This window comes from Asterias rubens, chromosome 7 (assembly GCF_902459465.1).
Source record: "Asterias rubens chromosome 7, eAstRub1.3, whole genome shotgun sequence".
In the NCBI taxonomy this organism is placed as follows: domain Eukaryota; kingdom Metazoa; phylum Echinodermata; class Asteroidea; order Forcipulatida; family Asteriidae; genus Asterias; species Asterias rubens.
Genome location: NC_047068.1, coordinates 15,804,037 through 15,825,724, shown reverse-complemented (window position 1 = coordinate 15,825,724; position 21,688 = coordinate 15,804,037). Strand labels below are relative to the sequence as shown.

General features: G+C 39.5%; 2 protein-coding genes across 2 annotated transcripts; both read left to right on the top strand.

The window, feature by feature from the left end:
* The first annotated feature begins 5,135 nt into the window (after positions 1-5,135).
* Positions 5,136-13,698, top strand: LOC117292920 (acyl carrier protein, mitochondrial-like). Its single transcript, XM_033775093.1, has 5 exons — positions 5,136-5,331; positions 7,379-7,510; positions 9,477-9,564; positions 10,821-10,920; positions 12,270-13,698. The coding sequence occupies exons 1-4, from the start codon at positions 5,158-5,160 to the stop codon at positions 10,910-10,912; spliced, it is 486 nt and encodes a 161-aa protein (XP_033630984.1). The 5' UTR covers positions 5,136-5,157; the 3' UTR covers positions 10,913-10,920; positions 12,270-13,698.
* Positions 13,699-14,830: 1,132 nt separating this feature from the next.
* Positions 14,831-18,191, top strand: LOC117292916. The gene is made up of 2 exons (XM_033775091.1): positions 14,831-15,616; positions 17,028-18,191. The coding sequence occupies exons 1-2, from the start codon at positions 15,115-15,117 to the stop codon at positions 18,140-18,142; spliced, it is 1,617 nt and encodes a 538-aa protein (XP_033630982.1). The 5' UTR covers positions 14,831-15,114; the 3' UTR covers positions 18,143-18,191.
* The last annotated feature ends 3,497 nt before the right edge of the window (positions 18,192-21,688 follow it).

Sequence of the window (21,688 nt, the reverse complement as noted above, 5' to 3'; positions counted from 1 at the left end):
CGCAAGCGAAGGTATCGCAAATGCTTCTTAATATGCCTGTGCGTGGCGTCCTGCGGTTGTAGGCTACAATTCTCAGAGAAAGTAGAATAATACAATACAATACAAACAATAACACTGTCCAAACGTCCATTTCCACTGTCTTGAAGAGTTTAAAGCTTCATTTATTCTGGTTACTTAAATCATACAATAATACTTCATAATGCAAAGATTTAAATAATACCAAGGGTTGCAATTGCAGAGATCTAGAGGGTTGTAGTTAACCGCCTCAGTACAGTCAACATGAACAATACCTGAGGCAAACAAGGGTAGATAATAATTGAGTGAAGTAAACTGCAATGTAAGTGTTTTTAAGGGGCCATGAAAATACCAAGTGTGTTATAAAGTTAATATTACCAATTTAAATATTTGAAGAAAAAAATTAAAGGATGGAAATTATAAAATAAAAAAGTGTTTGTAAACAAATATATTGAACAAAAAGTGTGACAGGTTTGGATTTATTTTCAGCAAGAGTTAAATTATGTGTACCCACAGTTATCAATGAAACCTTTAAACTCTCACCATAAAATGGGTCACATAATTACAGATGCTGGTTAGATTGTGAACAATTGTTTTCACACCAACCCCGGGAGTTAAACTCACAACATGCATGATATAGCATTCACAAACAAGAATTTGTCACAGGTTTTATACAAAGCTGCAGTTTTATCATGGCACTGTCATCTTTAGATTCCATTCCAACCTGTGGGTGTAGAAGATAGTCTGATCCCTCTTCTAGAGTCTTTTTGTGAACAAGGACTCTGACATGCATGCCGTGTTTGCCAAAGGTGGCTGCAGCTTAATAAATATCAATTGTTTTAATGTTGGCTTTGTGAAGTCATGAGACAGCTTAATACATTACAATTTGCCTCTGGCAGTACTGAAGCCATTATTAGTGGGCCCTGAACCACCTGACCACAGTGCCAGTCAACTTACTTGTTAATTTAAATCCAAATTTTTAAGATGCAGAGTTTGCAGAGAATCACATTTAAGTGCTCACAATACTTCTTCTTTGATGGCAAGGTTTGAAATGACTTTTCACCCACTTAAACTACAAAATGAGACCTATCAGTATAATGAGTTTAGAATCGTTTAGAATCAAAAATGTATTAATTGGGATAGTTGCCCCCAAAATAATAAAGTTAAATGGTAACAATTTCCAAGTAAAACCAAAAGGATTTATTTTTTGAGGATGCCCAATGCAGAATCTATTTTTGTTGTTGAATAAATCAAACTTATTTGAAAACAAAAATTAAAAAGAAATTATATTCTTTTTTCAAATTCCTACCTTAAGAAGGGTTTCGCTCATGTGACCTAGTCCTTGCTTTTCGAATTACAAACCTACAAAAACTCATAGTCTCATATCATATGATAAAATTATAGGCATAACAAACATACCATTATTACAGTACCAGTAGGGTCTAACAATAAAGCTTACAACTTGATGCTTTATGGTACAGTGTACTAAAAGTATCATTTTTGTAATACATGCACAAAACAAAGCACAAAGTATGTAATTATATTATGCACAGAATCATGTTCGTACAATACGTGTACATCAAACTTGTATAAACTGAACCCTTGATAAAAACATGTTTATGCTAGGACTACTTCTAAGTTCTAGAAACTAGAAGTATGCTAGGACCTACACCAGAACCTTGTCGTACTTGTCATGTCATGATCTACGGTATAACCATGGAGGTAGAAATAGATTTATATTAATAAATATAAACATAAACCACAATTACTTAGTCACTTTTGGTCACTTTAATTTTGAACCATATCAGTGGTAGACCTAAAAAGTTGATGGTGTGAGAAATAAGGAAAAAGTATCATCTGCCACATAAAGTTTTAAAAATGTACAACTACCATGATTGAAAGCTATTCTATTTACGTCCACGTCATTGCTGATCAGTATTACAGATACAATCGAATCAAGACAATGTAACCATTGATGGGCTTTATCCATAGAGCTATATCTAGACTCTATCTAGACCAGGAATAAGAAATGTTTTTATTTTTTGTAAAACAGTCATGACAGTCCTCGATCATCATGACCTTGGCAAGGTTTCTCTGTTTTGTAACAGAAAAAATGTCTTACTTTTGTCATGGAGGTCGTCCATGCTTTTGTCGAAGTATTTATCAGCACAAATCGGAGTCACTGGTGGGAAGTTTTGGTTGTTATTTCCGATCCTTCGAGGGTGACTGATGGTTGCGGGAGGGTCACTGATCCGTGTTGCAACTTCTGGCCATTGACCTTGTCAATGTCGTCAGTCTTCCGACGCCCTACAGACGTAGACGGGCAAACCTAAAAACAGTAATTTTATCGCGAAAAAATGTCGCCTTTGGAGTTTGTCTTTAACTACTGTGTCTTGTCACATTCACTTTAGCTAAAGATTACCTTAGTTTGTCTATGCCAGAACTATTTATTCTATCAACCAGCTCTTTCTCGGTCACTCCTGTCACATCCATTTTGCAAACCGATCGATCGTGTACGAACGTTGAACGTTGTTTACTTTTTTGAGCGAGGTGCCAAATTTTTCCCACAGTCCTTTGCGCGCACATGCGCAGTTGTTCAAAATTGCTATCTGCAATAAGGTCTATGGACCATCTGCCTGTTTCAGCCCAGTTTTGGGTGCTAGGTTTTTAAAAAGTAAATTATGCAGATTCTGCTGTATAATAAGCTTTCAAAATACCTAGCGCCCTTTAGTATTTAGACTGAGCTGGAACACGGCTGCTTCATCTCGCACCCTTCGGCTTTGTAAGAGCAGCTACAGGGCCGGCTATAAGCAGCCCCGGGTAATGTCAAGGGTTCAAAATATGAGCCGTCTCTTCCTGCTGTAAACGGGTCATAAAAAGCCTACGGGACTATAGGTTCAAATGGTAATTTTGACTATTTGACGAGCATGCTCAGTGTCTTGAAACACTTCGTAAATGGTAATGCCCGATTTCAGTAGAGGGTGTGGTGTGTGTCCCCCCGAATATTAAGCTCTTGTAGAGAAGTACCCCCCCCCCCCCCCCCCCCACACCCCAATCCTCTAAAGAATTCCTGAGATTCTAAGAACACAATTACTAAGGAGGTAGGCCTATCATTCCGGCCGCATGAACACCAAATGGAAGTTGTACTGTGCACATTTTGGGTGCGTTCGTTTAGCTTCCCTGTGTCGACCCCGGTGTGTGGCGTTTTCTTTTTCCAGGACGAACGTGTGCAGATAATTACCTACGTTCGTCCTAGAAAAAAACCCGCCACATACCGGGGTCGACCCAGGGAAGCTAAATGAACGCACCCAATGTTTGGCACCCTGCTATCGTGAAACCAGTGCTGTTCATTAATAAAATATGGCGACGGTGCGGCATGACGGTACCCGGCATGACGGTTTGATGATTCTTGAGGCCAATCTTCCAAGATGAAGAACACGAGAGCGACTTTGAGGTGTGGATTTAGACACAGGTTATAGGGACCACCGAAGGTACAGAAGATCTATATTTTAAAGTGTCTGAAAACAACGAAACACAAATTTGGGAGGCGTCATACCCCATTCCATGCACCGAGTGGTGCCCCCCCCCCCCCAAAAAAAAAAAGTTCCGCGCACTATTTTCCTCTTGAACAAAAGTACCCATCCTCCTTTAAACCCCCTAAAGAATTTCTGTGACTCCAAGCATTGAAGAAGACACAACAGAGGAGGTGGGGGTACCGTACCACCATGATGCCCTGTATATTATATTTAGCACCAATTTGATAGAATAGAATGAACTTTCAGTACTTTTTCAGAATGGAACTATATCGCCCCAAACTTGACCCCAGGGACCAATCCTGGAGGGACAACTTCTTTTGCCAATGTTCCACAACAATGACCAGCAATGGAAACTGAATGAAGGATTTCGACATGTTTAATGCTGGGGGAAATGTTGGATCCATTGATTTGCTCCCTTTTCGGTAATTCAAAGACAGTATCCTCATCTTTTTTGCATAAAATAACACAATGTGGGCTTAGTTTATTTTCTTTATTCGCAAGATGATTTTTGTTTGCATGAAAAAATGCCTCAACATTCTCTAAAACTGCATTTCAAAGGGATCGTTCCTAACTTGTTTTATAATATCATCAGTATCTTTTTTCAGTGTGAACCAAGTATCGTTGGAGCACTGGATTACCAAAACAAAAGTAGGCCCTTGCGTTTTAAACCCACTGTTTTACACCCGTAAAAGTTTCGAGTTGAAAGAAAGTTTTCTTTATTATGTCAAAATTTAATTTATTGGCTCCTTAATTTAAAACAATAAAATAATAAAATAAAAAGATAACTTTCGGGCCAACAAAAGCCTACGACACCAAGTTTCCCATGCGGTATCCCAGCTAAGTAATGAGCAGGACCGACCGTCGTTACTTAAAGATGCTATGTCAGATTTTTTGCCGATTATTTTGACCCAAAAATTGGTATTTTGATGGGGGTCGAGAATGTTACAAGCTTTCGTTTGAGCCATTGCTCGAAAAAAAGTCCGCCAATTATTAATAGCTGTGAAATAGAGTGCTCAAAATTAGTCGGGACCCCGACAATATATCACGTGACCAATTCTTATGTGTTTTATAAGAAACGTTTTAAATTTTTGTCATGGTTCCTGACCATTAAAAGTAAAAGTTAAACTTTTTTTCGTTAGAGCGGGTGATACTCTTTGAAATACCATTCACTCAAAAAAAAAAATTTTTTAGTGTTTGGGGTCAAAAATCTGACATAGCATCTTTAACTTCCGTTGTGTTCGGCCGGATCGGTGTATTCAACGTAGTATGGTCGTAGACAAATTGTCTGGAAATGTTACCGTATTTGTAGACATAAACAAAAATGGTATTCGGCAGATATTTACACAATAAATTATTATTTGAACTTTACAGACCCAACAGTTATCAAACTAAACTACTACAATCAGCCCACTGTAAAAGTGGAAAAAACAACCTCACTAAGCAGTTTTATTGCAAAATAGTTCTAGCCGCAATGTAGACTTGTATTGAGGAGTAGAAATCGGGGAGCCAGCAGTTCGCGACTCGACTATTTTACCGCGTGGGGCCGATTTAACGACTTGTCCACAAGTCTAGCCGCAATGCATTGTGGGAAGTTCACTTTAACAAAATGGCTGCTCTAGGTCGTGTGTCCGCTCTTGGAAACTTAAAAAGTTTCGCAAAATGTTTTGATGTTAGGGGAACTGTATGCAAAGCAGCGGCCACAGCAATATTGAAAAGCGGATCGTGCACACCATATTATTGTCGGAGTAGATATTTCTCGAGTTTTAAAGGCGTCTCAGAGGTAAGAATACGTGAACGGCTTTGGTTGGAATTGAGAATGGATTATTGCATGTGATGTAACTTATTTTCCGTGTGATTCCGACATGTCCCCCCTCCCCTCGTCGCCGCCGCCAATACAATGGTTGCGGGGGGGGGGGGGAAAGCCCCGTGTGTTTGTGTTTGGTTTGGGGAGGGTACTTCATTCTAGTGCCTATAAGGCTTCCCCGTGAGCCTTAGTTTAGGGGTCTAATATTGTGGACCTCCTTCCTTGACGATAAATGTTTTTCAAATCGGCGTTGATAGATGAAAATGAAAGTCTTACGCCTTCCGGTAGCGAGTCTGTCTAAATGGCAGTTTTGTAAAACGTATCTGTTTGTGTGTGAAAAGTACTTCTAGAAACTATAAGGCTCCCATGTGAGTGAGCCTTATATAGGGGTCTCATATTTAGGGCTAGTTGCGATAACGTAACCCTCCTCCCGACGGCCGCCAGGCCGGAGCGGTCCTACTTAAAGCCGACAACAAGCCGACAACGCCGACAAAAAGTCCAGAGCGCCGCCAAGACGCCGCCAACAAGTTTTAATTACCTCAAAAATGGCCAATAAACCATAGATATATTATAACTATATGTGTTCTGTAATATAAACATAAAGTTAATGTAAAAACTTCACAAAAAGTGTAAATTTTTAACCAGAAAAAAACTTCACTTGCACGAAAAGCGGTCGGACGCCATCTTGGCTTAAAAACCGTGTTTGGACCAGACCATTATGATACGGGTAGATTTAGCACTTGTCAACAACAGAGGGCGGGCTTCATGTGAAGACCTTCACTGCAGTGTGCACAGTGCATGATGCCCGCCCTCTATTGGGATTGCTAAGTCTGACTCACCCGCATCATAATGGACTGGTCCGAACACGATTTTAAGCCAAGATGGCGTCCGACCGTTTTCCGTGAACGTTCAGTTTTTTTTCTGGTTAAAAATTCACACTTTTCGTGAAGTTTTTCCATTAAATTTATGTTTATATTACAAAACACACATAGTTCTAAAATATATATGGTTTATTTGCCATTTTTGAGGTATTTAAAACTTGTTGGCGGCGTGTTGGCGGCGCTCTGGACTTGTTGTCGGCGTTGTCGGCTTTTAGTAGGACCCGGCCGGAGGGTTACGAGATAGGTTCGAGCGGCAACGGTTAATCTGGTCCAACACGTACAATTTCGACAGCTAGTCACCAGATTTGCCCCATTTTTACCACTTTCAAAAATCATGACACAAATTCTGAGGGTACGAACTTAATCCGCAATGTCTAATGCAGCCTGCCATAATACTCAAAACACCATTTAGGAAATATTTCGAAGAAAAATGGACAAAAGCATACAACGTTCACGCATAGCGCACACGCACTGCCGCGTAACACCCCTTTTACAGAATGGTTTAGTCCAACTTGGTCGTGGCTCGGCAATTCGGCAAGCGAGTAGGCTGGTGTCCGCGTGTACAGCGCTTGGTGACCAAGTGACCAACAAATAAAGCGTTGATTATATTGAGAAGTCAAAAAACGTGCGATGCGGCAAAAAAACAACAGTGAGTTCCGAGCAGAAAATTGCATTTTTTGAAGATGTTTTTTAATTTAACTTAACAAAAAGGCCATACAAGCATCATGAATGTATATTGAGTGTGTGGGGAAAGTTTCGGGTGTGCAGTACAAAGGAAATTTTAGTTATTTATGGCGAATGGTCGGAAAACTTTCATCTATCAATGCCAATTTAAAAAACATATAGCGTTAAAGAGGTCCAAAATATTAGACACTAAGATTCACGGGGGAGCCTTATAGTTTCTAGGGGGGGTTACCCACTTGTTTCTGTTATTTGTGCCTAACTTCCATTATTTTGTGAAATAGTAATTTAGTAGGCCTATAAATAAAAGTAACGTTTTCTTTTTGGATGGATGATCATGATGATCATGATGATTTTCATAAACTTTGTCTTTGTCTTTGAAGTTTTTCACAGTCAAAAAAGTATGAGTTTGTTAATGTTAATTGAATTTAATCTTTCTAACCTTTTTAACCATGATACAGGTTCCAGCATTCAGGCCAAGCTTGATTCAAAGTGTTCGCCACTATGCTGAATTGCCTGATCCCACATTTGCCCAAATAGAAGAGAGAGTTATGGGACTCTTGAAACTTTTTGACAAAGTCAGCCGAGATAAGGTGAGTGTTGGTGTATGTGATGTATTTTTCATCCATCATAATAAAGACTAAAGCTTCATTATTAAAACATGCTCCCCATAAACAGGAAAGTGAACTATTATACTTCCATCGTTCGTTTTCATACAGAAAAATACCAGCCGTCGGTTTCACCAAACTCTTCCTAACTTAGTACTAATCTTAGGACTTAGGTCAGGGCGAGTTCAGGTCCGTATCCGAAAACGTAAGGACGCGTTGAACTTATCCTAAGTTAGGACTCGTACTAACTCTAGATTGGATTAATCCTAGCGTTTTGTGAAATCGGCTGCAGGTTTAGGTTAGCATTCCTTTTCGTGTGCAATAGTAAGCAGCGCTATGAAATAGAAAATCCTATGAAATGGAATGTTCTTTTATTTTCTGTTTGTCTGTCCATCGGGCATCTTACCACAAGCAGGGCTCGAATTTCACGCTGGAACGCAGGCCCGAGGCCAGTGATTTTAGCTTCGGTCCAGTAAACTTTATGCCGAACAAGTCCGGCGGTCTTGTGTTTTTTTTTATGCATAGTAATATAGTTACTATTACAAATAATTATATGAAATATATTATCTTTCATTAAAAAATGTATTTCAATCTCATTTAGAATAAAAGTTTTTGTTTTACTTGTCGTCAAATCAGTGTTCTGAGCACGCTTGCGGAACGTCAATCCGTCCTTTTTTCATGTGCATCAGGCTGCATACAAGTTTTCCATTCAGTTTACTCATGCCCACACTTTGTACATCTAGTCTCAAACCATTTATGTTTATGCACCCGGGGAGTGAGCGGGCGGGGACGAGGGAGTGATGTGTTGGTACTCGGCGCGGCGGCACACCTTAGTACAGCGATGTTTGTTTACCACTGACCATGTGTAAAGTCTGTTACCTTACAAAGGAGTGTTGAATTTGCATTAAGAAGGTCTGGTTGCAATACCACACATCCCTGTGTTGCATGGATTAAAAGTAAGGTATTGTTGCCAAACTTCTTGCTAAGTATGGCTACCAACAGTGATGAGCTTCTGACTACTGCTGTCAAATTTTTGGTCAATCTTTTTTTGTGACGATCTTTTTATGAATGCTGCACGTTGCAGTGTTTTGTTGGTGATTTGCCTGTCAAATCGGAAATTTTTTTTTTGAGGCGGCGAGAATGACATGAAGTAGGTATATGGAACTTTATTGATTGGGTTTCACAGCAAAAAAAAGCTTCCTAAGGGATGAAAAAGGCCTGCTGTTCTATCGTGTTAAATCTTCCGGTCCAGTAAAAATTCTGAGCAACAAGCCCTGCGGTCTTGTGGATTTTTTCCCAAAATTCGAGCCCTGACAAGCCTTGACTTTATGCCTCCACTTTCGTTTAATTTTCTGCCTTGTATTGGTTACTTCTTTAAAATAATGTTTTTTGTGTCAGAATTTTTAAATAATTGTTTAAAACAGTTTTCTTTTAGCTTGTTTAAGTTGTTGTACATTACTTAAATAGTGTTTTTGCAATTTTAAATTGTTAACAAGACTTCTTGTGATCATGTCTTGGAGAATGGCAAGTTTTAAGCATTTATTTTGTTTACAGAGTTACTGCATATTTTGTTGCGATTTCCTCCACAGCATTTAGAGATTTTTTTGTAAAACAATAAAAAGAATAAAATTGTTATTATTATTTAATACCCAAGGTGGAACTGCTATCTTTTTAACGTGCCACCTAAAACTTGGATCCTAATTTCCAATTATTTATTTATAGTATCAATCTGTGTATATTGTATAGCCAGTAGCATTGGAATCGAAAGGCCCTCAGTTCACGGTTATTATTAGGTTTACGTTTTCTTTTTCTGGCTTGTGTTGCTGGCTCTATCGTATGTTCCTTTTTCATTTCGATCATTGTCTTACACTGTATTTTTTTTGTCTTTTGTAGTATGCTGAAAAAAATTAATATAATAATAATAAATTCTGCATTATGTCTTTGTGTCCAGCTGGCAGTTGATGCTCACTTCATCAACGATCTCGGTCTAGACAGTTTGGACGTTGTTGAAATCATCATGGCAGTTGAAGACGAATTTGGTAAGAATTAGAAAACAAAATCAGTTTTAGAAACGTGTTGTTTTTCAATCCTCCGTTGGGGAAAGGATTTAATTTCTGAAAAGCATGAACATTGCCTTGCATATTATGTACAATTTGAGATGACAAAATATCCAGTAGTTTTGTTCAGTTTATAGTCAGTGTGAACAGACAGAGTTCGCTGATTTGCTCCATTTTAATGTGTGGTGTAAAGCTTGCATTATTGTTCACTGTCTATGTTTGCCTCTGCAGGTGCAATTTGTCATATTTTTGTGTTTTCATCTCGTGTGGCTGGCCAAAATTGTTTGTTTTTTACATTTTCTTTAATATCTTTGTGTCTATATTTTCGTACAATTTGCTATTTATATGAGTGTTAGTAAATACTGGGCAAGTGCTCAATGTGTGTGCTTTGTATGCACAAAGTGACAGTAGTGTAACTACTGTACATCGAGATCGAAATGTGTTTCAGGGCACTTTCAAAATCGTAAACATGTAACCGGACGATCAGACGGTAATCGTGTAACCGGTACAGGCTCATAATATTAATGTGTTGTAATAATACTACTGGATTCCATGCGAATGTTTTACATGTTTTATAGTGTTATGTAATGCTTGTACATGTACATGTATGTGTGTTTAACTTAATCAGCGTGGCTTGAGCTCGATGCTCTATTTCCGGCTCTGTGTCAAAGATCTACTGGCATTCCTGACAAAATAATATAAATTACAGGAAATGTTAGGCACGGGTTACTTCACCTATTATTTGCATTATAGCAAGTTAGGAAGGAAGGTAGTGCGTTCTACTCTTACAGCCAGGCTTTTAGTTCATGATACCCATACATGCATCTTTACGGACTGTGAAGGGGGTAACCCTGTTTAAGCACCCAAGGAGTAGGTGGTTGCCCCTGGGGAAAGTTGATTTAGGTCGATAGCCCAAATCAGTAAGTGAGTAGCCCTCACTTTGAAACGACCGTTTATGGTCTTGTGATATAAGATATCTCATAAAGCAAAACAAATATCGGAGATGTCCAACCATAGAACAAGGACCTAGCTCTATGGTCAAACCATCTGTGAGTATGCTGATACACATAGGAAGGTTTGTGTGAAGAAAACAAAATATTGGACTATACATAGAGCATGTTCATTGTACGCGTACGCATGTGACATTCAAAATCTATTTCAATTTGACAAAAAAATATTATTTTCATGGAAGTTTGTGGTGATAAATAATAAGTATTAACGGTTCCTTACATCCACAGCTCTGGAGATTCCCGATAAACATGCTGAGGCGTTGTTCACACCAAAAGACGTTGTAGAATATTTAGCAGACAAGATGGAAGCGTTTGAATAATTTTATAGGTAGGCCAGTTTTTCAATACTAAGCACATTTCTTGAGGGGTTGTTAAACTAGGCATTATGTCTACCAATACCAGTGTTTTGCAGCCGATTTCGCGAAATGCTAGGATTAATCCTACCTGGAGTTAGGACGAGTAACCTGTCCTAACTTAGGATGGGTTCAATGCATCCTAAGTCTTTGGATATGAAACTTAACTCGTCCTAAGTCCTTAGATTAATCAACGGTTGGTGAAGTGCACTTCCTCTTTCCTTTCGGGTATCACAAAGACAAAGTTTGGCCAAGTTTCATAGAGCTGCTTTCAAGCTGAAAAAAAATTACTGAACAATTTTCTGCTTAGCAGAAATGAAGAAGATACCAGTCAACAAGTGTACACGTGACATGGAAGCTTGGCTGGTAACCTTGTTTTGGTAAGCATAATTTGTTTTTCCTTAGCTACTTTTTGGGCTTAAGTAGCTCTATGAAATTGGCCACTGATCATATCCTTTTCACACAAGTAATTAACCATACCTATAAGTTTGTACAAAATTGTTTCATCTATTTTACTCTACCATTCCAAATCATTTTATATCATCTTTGCCAAAATGAAGGATCCAGGTCTGAGGGCTGTAGGCCCAAATATTAATAGCTTTACAGGGTCAACCTTTCGCTCGTCCCCAGCGCCTCGCTTTAACCAAAGGCACTGGGATGGGCAAACGTATCATGCACGCACATTGGTTTATTAATGCGCAGTCCCATCATGCATCACACTTACACTGCACCATATTTCTGAGCACTGCATACGTGACGTACTTCCTGAACAAGAATCTGTGCAAGCGATTAGCCCATCCCAGCGGTCCTGGATAGACTGGCCGCTGGAGCCGAGCGAAGGTCAACCCACCAATGTTCAAACATATTGGCGTTAAGTGACATAAGGTTCATGTCACAAAAGGTCATTTACAGGCAACCAGTTCCAGGCAATCTCCAAGAAAAAGAGCATTCTCATTTGAATGTTCACATATTTTTCTTAGGGATCATAAGACATTACTTGGAAAATGACTCGATATGCTACTCAAGTGGAGCGTGCACTGTAGTTGGTTGCCTTCAAGTTGCCTTCAAGTTGCCTGGTGTGATAAGGCCATAAGTGAGGAGGGTTGAGCTTATCTGTATACAAGTAGGCCTAGGGAGTAAGGTTCGGTATTGAAGAGCACATACAACAAATATTAAAATCAATTTACTTGTACACAATCTTTCAACCGAGTTTCTAACTTTGCCTGTTAAGTATCGAGTCAAAGACAGCAGTCACAGTCCAAAACACTTGGACTAAGAAGATAACACTTATTGAAACCACCCTTTTCTGTTTTTATTTTCACAGTTCCATGTTCCTTAAACGTAGGATCACATTTTGTTTGAGTGGAAGCATGTACCGGCATAGTTGGAGAAGAATGAAGTGGAGATCTATACAGATGTGGAAGAACTGACCCAACCAGATTTGTCATCGTGCAGTTCAGTGCGTCTTACGAAATGATTAGAGTGTGATTTACAAGACTGAGGGCAGACTTTACACCACTGTCAACCCATCAATGTGAACGAGGATGCCAAGACGGAGGTCACCGCTTTATAGACCCCTTGCATTGGCCGCTATCTTTGATGTCAAACGATGGACACATGTACGCGCTGCGCACGTCTCTCGACCAATGATAGCTCTTCATTGCCCACGGTGAGGGGACTTTTTTTTTGAGATTGTGACGTCAAATGCAAGGGGTCTATACACCGATTACATGATAATTTTTTTTTTTCATATTAATTTAGGCCAATGACATTGTACACAAGTATAAAACCCATCATATCATATCACTTGCAGAGATTGCTTTTAAATTTTTCAGTGACTAGCCAGCAGGACCAGTTGGTTTTTTTAAGTCACAAGTCTGTCAGCTATTTCACTTCTGCATACTTTGTATTAAATATGGATGCTTTTGAATACTGAACTCGTCAGTCAGACCACTCGGAGTGAATTGGGAATGGTCCTCTGGTTTTTTAACCGGATTGGCATGACAACCACACCATGTAGAACGGAATGTGTGCTAATTCTGGGCCACTCGAATCTTTGAACTAGTGGGTCATTCCAATCAAAGACACTAGGGTTAGTCTATGTCAGTTTTTCTAGGCCCAGCTTTGATCAGTTTGTGTATGCTTTGTTCATATTTGTTCACCGCTCCTCAGTGTGTTGGCATCATCAGAAAGTCTCACCCTTCGCTCACAACTTTGCCTGTCTCGTTTTGAGTTGACCCAAAGTGTTGTGCAAGATGTGATAGGAAACAAAAATTAGGGTTTCGATTCCTACATACCTCAGGAATTAGGGTTAAGGAAAGAAACAATTTCACTGACGACAAAGTAGTGGTTGGAATTTTGAGTGTTTTCATTGGTTATCTTAACATAAACGAGTGATTTTACAGAATGATTTGAAATCCACAGACCTGGGCCCAATTTCATAAAAACAGTTAAGCAGAAAAACTGATAGATAATTTTCTTTCCAATTTACTGGGACACCAGTCACAACAATGTAAACTGAATATAATTGTCAATGGTAACCTGTTTCTGTTAAGCAATACTTTTCTATGCTTAGCAAATTTCTGTGCTTAGCACATAATTGTGTGCTTACAGGCTTTATGAAATCGGGCTCCTTTAGGTCAATCTTTGACAGCTGATATAAAAGCTTTAATGAGCAAAATATGATAATCGAACAGAAGAAGTGAACTGTTATCAAAGCTTATACTTGAAGTATTCATCCCGTGTGTGTTCTCAATTGAATGATCTCTAGGTGTCTCTGTTATTCTGTTCAGTTATGGTATTAAAATAAGATTACAGAGTTATACAAATACTACATTAGTAATGGTGGTTATTTTGTGTGCGAATGTGTATTTGTGTGTGAAACTACTCTTATATTTTTTTCTTTTTGAAGACACTTTTGTTGTTAAGTTCAGACTGTTTTCATCCATGTTTAGTGATAGGTATGAGGCACAAAGTAAGACTTTTGGGGACGCTAGGTGGCAGCAGACTTGATAAATCCTTCTTTTCTGGAAATGTGCACGTGTCCATAACTATGTTGTAAAATAGTCGCGTTGTTGTTTGCTGATAGAATGGGAAACCCCATTTGTAGAGCTTGGCAATAAGTATCCGAATTTGAAGTTATACTTTCGGTTGTTCAGTTTGCTTCCCACCCGAGTAATATGCCAGTGACTTTTTTCACTGAACTCGGGAAAAGTAAGTAGGATTTGAAACTTTGCATGGTGGAAATACGATATAGAAAGGTTTGCGGTAACAAGTACTGGTTCGGAAAAAGTACTGAGTTTACAGTGCTGACACAACGATGTTATGGTAAAACCAAAACTAGCAAAAATTATCCGTGGTGCAAATGAAACATGTATTTGGTTATACTCAAATATTGACCTATCACTTCAGTTAATTATTGAGGAGGAATGTCCTAAACTTGAAGCCATAGTTATTTGAATTTCAGTTCCCACATCGGTCAACCAATACGTCTCCATTTTTAAAACTTTTGGGTGACCTTCCTTTTGATTATTTTAAATATTAAAATTATAATAACATGGAAAAAATGATTTATTTGTGTAGAGTTCCTCTTTGACAAGCTTGACCCATTTAATCAAAGCGGAACCTTTGTTTGTAAAAACATTAAATGGTAACGAACCATCCTACACTTGTATACGTTATAAAGACGAGGGTACCAAGCACGCAAAAGGAAGAAACTGAAATGTTATCTTGTGTTTTGATGTAATCAAATTATGAAATACACATATTCTAGTTTTAATATCCCTGGAGGTGAATCTAGTATATTCATATTTAATGCATCTGCTTCCTGAACTTGTGTTTGATCCGCAACACAATGCCTATCTTGATGTATGAGATTGTACTGACGCTTTATATAAATAGAAACCGCAACTTGAAGGACTGAAGGATTTATGCTATGAAAACAAAAGCCATCAGTACGTTTGCATCACAATCCGCCAACTGTGTGTCTGCAGTCGTTCAATCACGAAGAAGCAAAGAAGGAAGACCTCAAAACAGTTTGTGGAGTGTTTTGAGTGTGTATAGTCTTGTTCATAACAAGGAGTTGTATCAGTTTGATGAAGATGTTGCGTTTCTGACTTGCTCTTCAAGAAGGCAAATAACTTGTGTGGTCCGACTTGTTTGAGAGAACAATGGATTCTTCGGATGACTGCCACGTGCGACTTGTTAACCCATGCGAGTCATCTCGTCCATGGTACGGGGGAAAACCTGACTGGAAGACGGCAGATGAAGACGAGTCAAATCGCCGGTCAGCAGACCCTCTGGACCAAACGGTCCTCGCCACCAACACCCAGCGATGGCCGAGTTTTATCTGGTTTCTTCTGAAACTCATCGGCCTGTACAACTTCCGGCCCGCGGTGGCGAAACGTCGCCTGTGCGTCCGGTGTCACCACGCAGCCACCGAGAGGCGTTGCGTCGTCCGGGGGGAAGGTGTCCCGAGGTACCTCTGCTTCGGGGCTACCGAAGTGACCGAGCGCGAGGACGAACTCTTCCAGTTTATGGTCAATGACGAAGCTGATCAAGGTGAAGGGGTGATTCGGTTCAATCTACCCGCCGAAGAGCCTTGTCCGGTGTGCCGATGTGAGTGGTGGGACGCCCATGGAAATTATCGACCGTACACAGATGCTGAAATAGGTAGGTGTTTGAAGTTATTTATTTCCAGATGTAGTACAAACTTTGGTTGTCAACTCTCCAAGATTGTAATTATTATAACACTGGCATGTTTACTGAAAGTGTTTACTGAAATAACAAAATTGTTTAATCTTTCCGTAGTGTAAAAGAAAGCAATATTTGTCCTTTGACGAAGCTAAAACACCATGAGTTTGTTTTGTATATTAATTTGATGACGACTCTGAAAGCTATTGGCAATGAAAACTTAGTGGTAAGAGTTACGGCAGCTTTGGATAATGCATTTGACACACAATTCACGTTGAAGAACCGCGGTTATGGAAAAAGATATAACCTATGTATCCCCCTAAAAAATGAATATAAAGGGCGTTACCGCGGTAACGCTTCTTAGTTGTGTATTCCTATTAGGGGGTTATTCTTCCAAGCGTGGACATAATATTGCTCCGGATTTTCGGCGAAATCTCAAAAGCGCAATCATAATCGTATTGAAACAATGGAACGGTTAAAAAAAAACCAAAAAAAAAACAGGAATACTTTGCCTTTCAAAAAACAGGAATACTTTGCCTTTCAAAAAATAGCCAACGGATTCGATCAATTGCAATATGGTTTTATTTTTGCTTAGGTTAAATGGCGTAAAGCCATATTACGGGTTCTATACCCTCCACAAACAGTGAAAACCACCCACACTTGAAACGTATAATATTTAGTTAAAGAGGAAATCAAGAAATGTATCTGCTCGGGGAAATCCATAGGGTACTCAGTGGATATGTAAGATACAAGGTAGGCTAATGCCTACAAGGAAGTGTATAATACAACAGACACCGTCAATGTCAAGCCGTCTGGATATATTACCTTGGTGTAGATTTTCAACGTGTCGATAACGTAATAATATTTTATTTGAATAAGGGGTTTCCCCTTCTTTAATTTAAGGACATTTTGTATTTTTCTACACTGTAAATACACTGTGTGAACGTGTGTAAGTCCACATAGCCTTTCAAGTCTCATCATTATGTGTAAATATGTTGTTTTCATGTCCACACTTCGTAAGCTATAGCGGTAAAACACGGGACTCACACTTCCAAAATGGCACACCAGTTCTGTGACGATGCCTCGCATTCAATTTAACGCAAGACATATACTTGGATTAAAAACATCTCGCTATGGTCAACATGCCTTTGTCAATGGAACAAGCTCACAGCCACACTACGTCAAACACCATCTTTGAATATCTCAAACAGAGAACTTAAGTCCCACTTGTTTTGCTATTTTCTGTCTTCGCTTGTTCTGAACACAAACTTGTGTGCCACCCTTGTTTTTTTTTGTATGCGCCTTGATCGGTTTCCAGAGCATTAAGTCCATAGACTATTGATATATACACCGATACATGACAATTACTTTTGTTTTTGTCGAACATCAGGTGTCAGATGTTGGAACCACTACGGCAGCGGAGTGGTGTCGACAATCTTCCAGTTCCTGCTTATCGTGCTCAACTTGATCGACTTCTTCTACTACTTGGACAAGTACTGGGGCTGCAAAGACAAGAAGGTCGACTTGGTCATCTTCTCGGGTTTCGTCTTCTTCGTCATCTCCATCCCTACCATCTGCCTCGTCGCAAACATCATTAACTTGATCCCTAGCTTGAGGCAGAGCTGCTGGAAATACAGCTGGACAAACGCCCTCAACATCCGCTACATCGTCAAGAGATTGCAGCATCTGGAGTTAGCGAATCGTGGTCTTCCAAACAAGGCGTTCCTGGTTATATGTCTCGCCTGGCCGATTCTAAACAGCGTGTGGAGGTGTTTCATCTACTTCGTCTTCCTCGGGGACAGTATAAACTTCCACATAATCTCACTGGTCGCCTCCACCCTGAGTATGTCCATATGGGGTGCTTTCTGCTACCTGATGGTGTTGATGCGGCTCTCATTCCTGCGGCAGTTTAAGATGGAGCTGAGGTTCCTCTGGAACCACATCGACGCGCTGGACCGTTGCCGTCAGCGGCTAGCAGTGTGCATGGAAGAGTTCGGCAGTCTCGGTAGCCTGGTGTCCAACTGGGTGATGTTCACTATCGCCATCGCAACATGGGCCTTCTCAACGCAGATCTACTACGACTACGCAACGCACGTCGACCATCGCACTAACCTCACTCTCATCACCGTCAACGAATCCTCAGGCTTCGATATACTCGACATCACAGGCAACCTAGCCAACTCGACCTTAGCGTTCGCCACGCGCAAGGAGTTAGACCGTCTGATCTGGTCCGAAATCTGCATGTTTCTGATACTTCCGCTGGTGGCGGTGGGCGGGCTCGACTTGAACAGTCAGTGGGTCAAATTCAGACAGCAGATCGGCGAGCTTCGTCTCGTTGGAAAGGTGTACGACGAGTTTTACGATAAGATCTTGGCGTTCTGCACCGAACATCCACCCGTGAAGAACATTGAGACTATGACTTTGCTCGTGTCCACGCTTGGTCTTTGCCTTGCCATCGAGTTCAACGACAGAGAAGAGTTCTCGTTACTTAATCATCACCATTAACAAAACATCACCTCGTGGTATATACCAACTTTGGCACTCCAAGGATCGTATGGGGGGGGGGGCGGGCGCATTATACTGCCCCTAAACTTCATGAGTGTGAATTCTGCTCTTCCAGCCAGGCTCCTATAGTAGATGATACCCATGCCTACATCTTACGGACTGTGAATGAGGTAACCCTGTTTTAGCCACTAGGAGTTAGGTGGCAGCCCCCGGTTGCTGTTAATTAGGGTCAACAGCCCAAACCACTTTTTTGTAGCCCTCACCTTGAAGCGGCCGGCCTTTGCCGTCTGTATAGCCTTGTGATTAAGGCGTTCTCTCCTTGGAAAAATAATATAAAAATCAACTCTAAAGATTATGTATAAAAAAATGCTCAAAGCAAGTCTCTCCAGCAGCCTGATCACTAAATTGTGTTTTACTGATCCATGTAATACTTGTTACCTTTCTGTGTGTTCAGTATAGACCTTGGTCCCAGCCCGATTTTTGCCAACCAAGGCTTGGGAAACCATGGGAAGCCATGAGGCAAAGCTATAAAAAAAAAATAGCCAGATTTTGTAACAATGGTACCCAATTAATATTCAAAATTTGTGTGATATTTGATGAAAGGGATGTATTTTGTTTAATTAACGTTGCAGAAATATATTTCCTCGCCTTCCACCTCTGGGATCCCAGTTCGAATCGAGCCACGGCACTACGTGGATTGGGTTTTCAGTCCCTATCTGGCTAACTGAGTGGGTTTTCCCTGGAATAAATCTCTTGGGTTTTCCGCACATCTAAAACAACTCTTCCTTCTTCGTCTTCTCTCCAATGGCTTCTTGGCTAAGTTGACTTCTGAGAGTCATTAGCTTCACAACCAGCACTGAAATGACATGTTGGATAGTGTCACACAGCGTAAAGACGCTTTAATGTTATGCTAACATTTGGCCGTCCATGCCATGCAGCACGGTTGGTTAAAGCCATTATACACTTTCGGTAAACAGTATTGTCCAAGTCCCACACTTTGTGTATCATAACTTGTATATAAAATAACAAACCTGTGAAAATTTAGGCTCAATCGGTCATCGGAGTCGGGAGAAAACAACGGGAAAACCCACTCTTGTTTCCGTACGTTTCGCCGTGTCATGACATTGTGTTTAAAATAAATCCGTAATTCTCGCTATCGAGAATTGATATTGTTTTAATGTTTTATCAAAAAGTTAAGCATTTTTCATGGAATAATATTTCAAGAGAAGTCTTTAACCATTACCTTAGGTAAACCCTGTAAATTGTTTGTAAATCTGTGAACTTTTTTTTCTGTACCTAAAGTGTGTAATGGCTTTAACAGAAATGCCTGTTTTACTAATTTGCAACCCACAGAGATGAAATACAGGAAAATATTATATTATTTTCCAAACCACTCAGATCACTCATCTTTAGTCATTATTTTGAAATTTGTTGATAATAGTTTATATATGTGTTGTAACCTTTTGTCCTAACATCTGGCTGGTCCAGATTTTGCATATCTTCGTAGAATTTGTAAATTGTGTAAACAGTTTTATGTTGCCATGTAAATGCTACCGACAACGTGTTGTGTTTTAAACCGAAAATAAAAAAAAATAAATAAATGTACTCTACGTCGTTGATATACTTACATTCGGTAAAATTAATGGATGTAATATTAAACGTAGTATCAGTTAATATAAACGTGTATCAGTTTCAGTTGCGGTGTGACCCAGTGTCAACGATTGCCAAACTTAACATACAGCTGCTGTACATATCGAAAGCAATACTTGTATGTAGATTATTTTACGTTATGTCATTTTTCATGTAGATTTCTTTTCAAATAAACGGCATTCTAATAATTCATGGTTGGAAAGATGTAAAAGGCACTGGACACGTTTGGTATAAATTGTTCAAAATTAGCACCAAAAATTACGTGAGATATAATCTGCAATGGTAACGTAGTTTTTTTTTTAAAAGATGTAATTTAGGCACTGGACACTATTGGTAATTAATCACAACATTTATTAGCATAACAAAAACTTACTTGGTAACATCAACGTATAGAGCTGGTGATAGTATACAACATTGTGGGAAACGGTTCCCTCTGAAGTATCTTGTTTTTGAGAAAGAGGTAATTTCTCACTCAAATAATTTAAATCTGAGATAGACTTCAAGCCTGAAGCTTTACTCAGGCATCTGAAAGCATTCACACATGTGTGCAACAAGGGTACTTTTCGTTCAATATAGTCTTGGAGCCCCGATGACCATTGAGCCCAGATGTGTTAGTGCATGCATAATGTTGTGATACACCAAGTGACAATACTGTTCCCTTAAAATAAACGGCGCTGAAGACGCAGTTCGGACTGTAGAAAGATGTTTAGTAGAATAATAATGATTCATACAAAATGTACCTGGAATGTACTTCGTGAACTACAAATAAACCAGAGCCCACCATTGTGTTGTCACAAATTGGTGGACAAAATGGCGGACCGTCACCAAGATTAGGTAAACATACATAGTATTTAGTTTAACATACACAGAAGTATTATGTTTCTGTTTGTGCGATAATTGATTTATCAGGGGATTTGTTTTGGCAGGACCAAAATGTTCCTCTACTCCGTTTTTTTGTTTTATAATAAACATAATATATAGTAATATTTTCAAAAATATTGTACCATACGATGTCTCAATTTTGTTCTTGTAAATGTTAATGTTACTATAAATTATCCAAGTATTTTTAATTTTCCTAATCGAATACACCAAGAAGGTCGTTGGTTTTTGGAATGGGGCATTCTTAATAATATTATATATATATATAAAACTATCTGGTGGTTATGAAAAAAACATTATATTTTAAGGATGAAAACGGCAAGATAACCGTATATTTGCCAGAGATTGTGTGCCTATAGACCTTTATCATGGTGTATCCATCTTTAAATTCCCCCAACTGATATCAACGTAACCATTCCGAGGCTGGAAGAACAAAATAGTATGGTTTACATTTGCATAATGACTATTAGCATTTATTATTGTTATACAATGAACATGACCAACATGGAGGCACCACGATAACGGTCTTTATAACACCCCACCCAATATTCTGCCTTTTCATTGGTTTAGAGCGCGTCACATGATATGTCTTAGTTTTACTAGACGACGGCCGTGTGATAGTGCATCGGTTTGCCGTGTGATAGTGCATCGGTTTGCCGTGCGCTAGTCCGAAGACTATCACACGGCGTGCAGTACCCAGACGTATGTTGCGTGTACGAGGATCACAAATGAATAGTCTGTCACCATTTCGGATTACATGACACTACATAAAAGTGTTCGCAATCTTTATTCGCGTCTTCCGTGGATTGTAGCATTCAGGTCTGTAACTTAAAAGTACAGTATTTAGAAATGTTCGGGGTGTTATAAAACAAATATTGACTGCTTTTACTCGTGCAATGGTTAAAACTATGACTTCCTCGGTGATCCCCGGAGCGTTCTATTTTCCCTCGGCATGCCTCGGGAAAATAGAACGCTCCGGGGATCACCTCGGGAGTCATAGTTTTAACCATATCACTC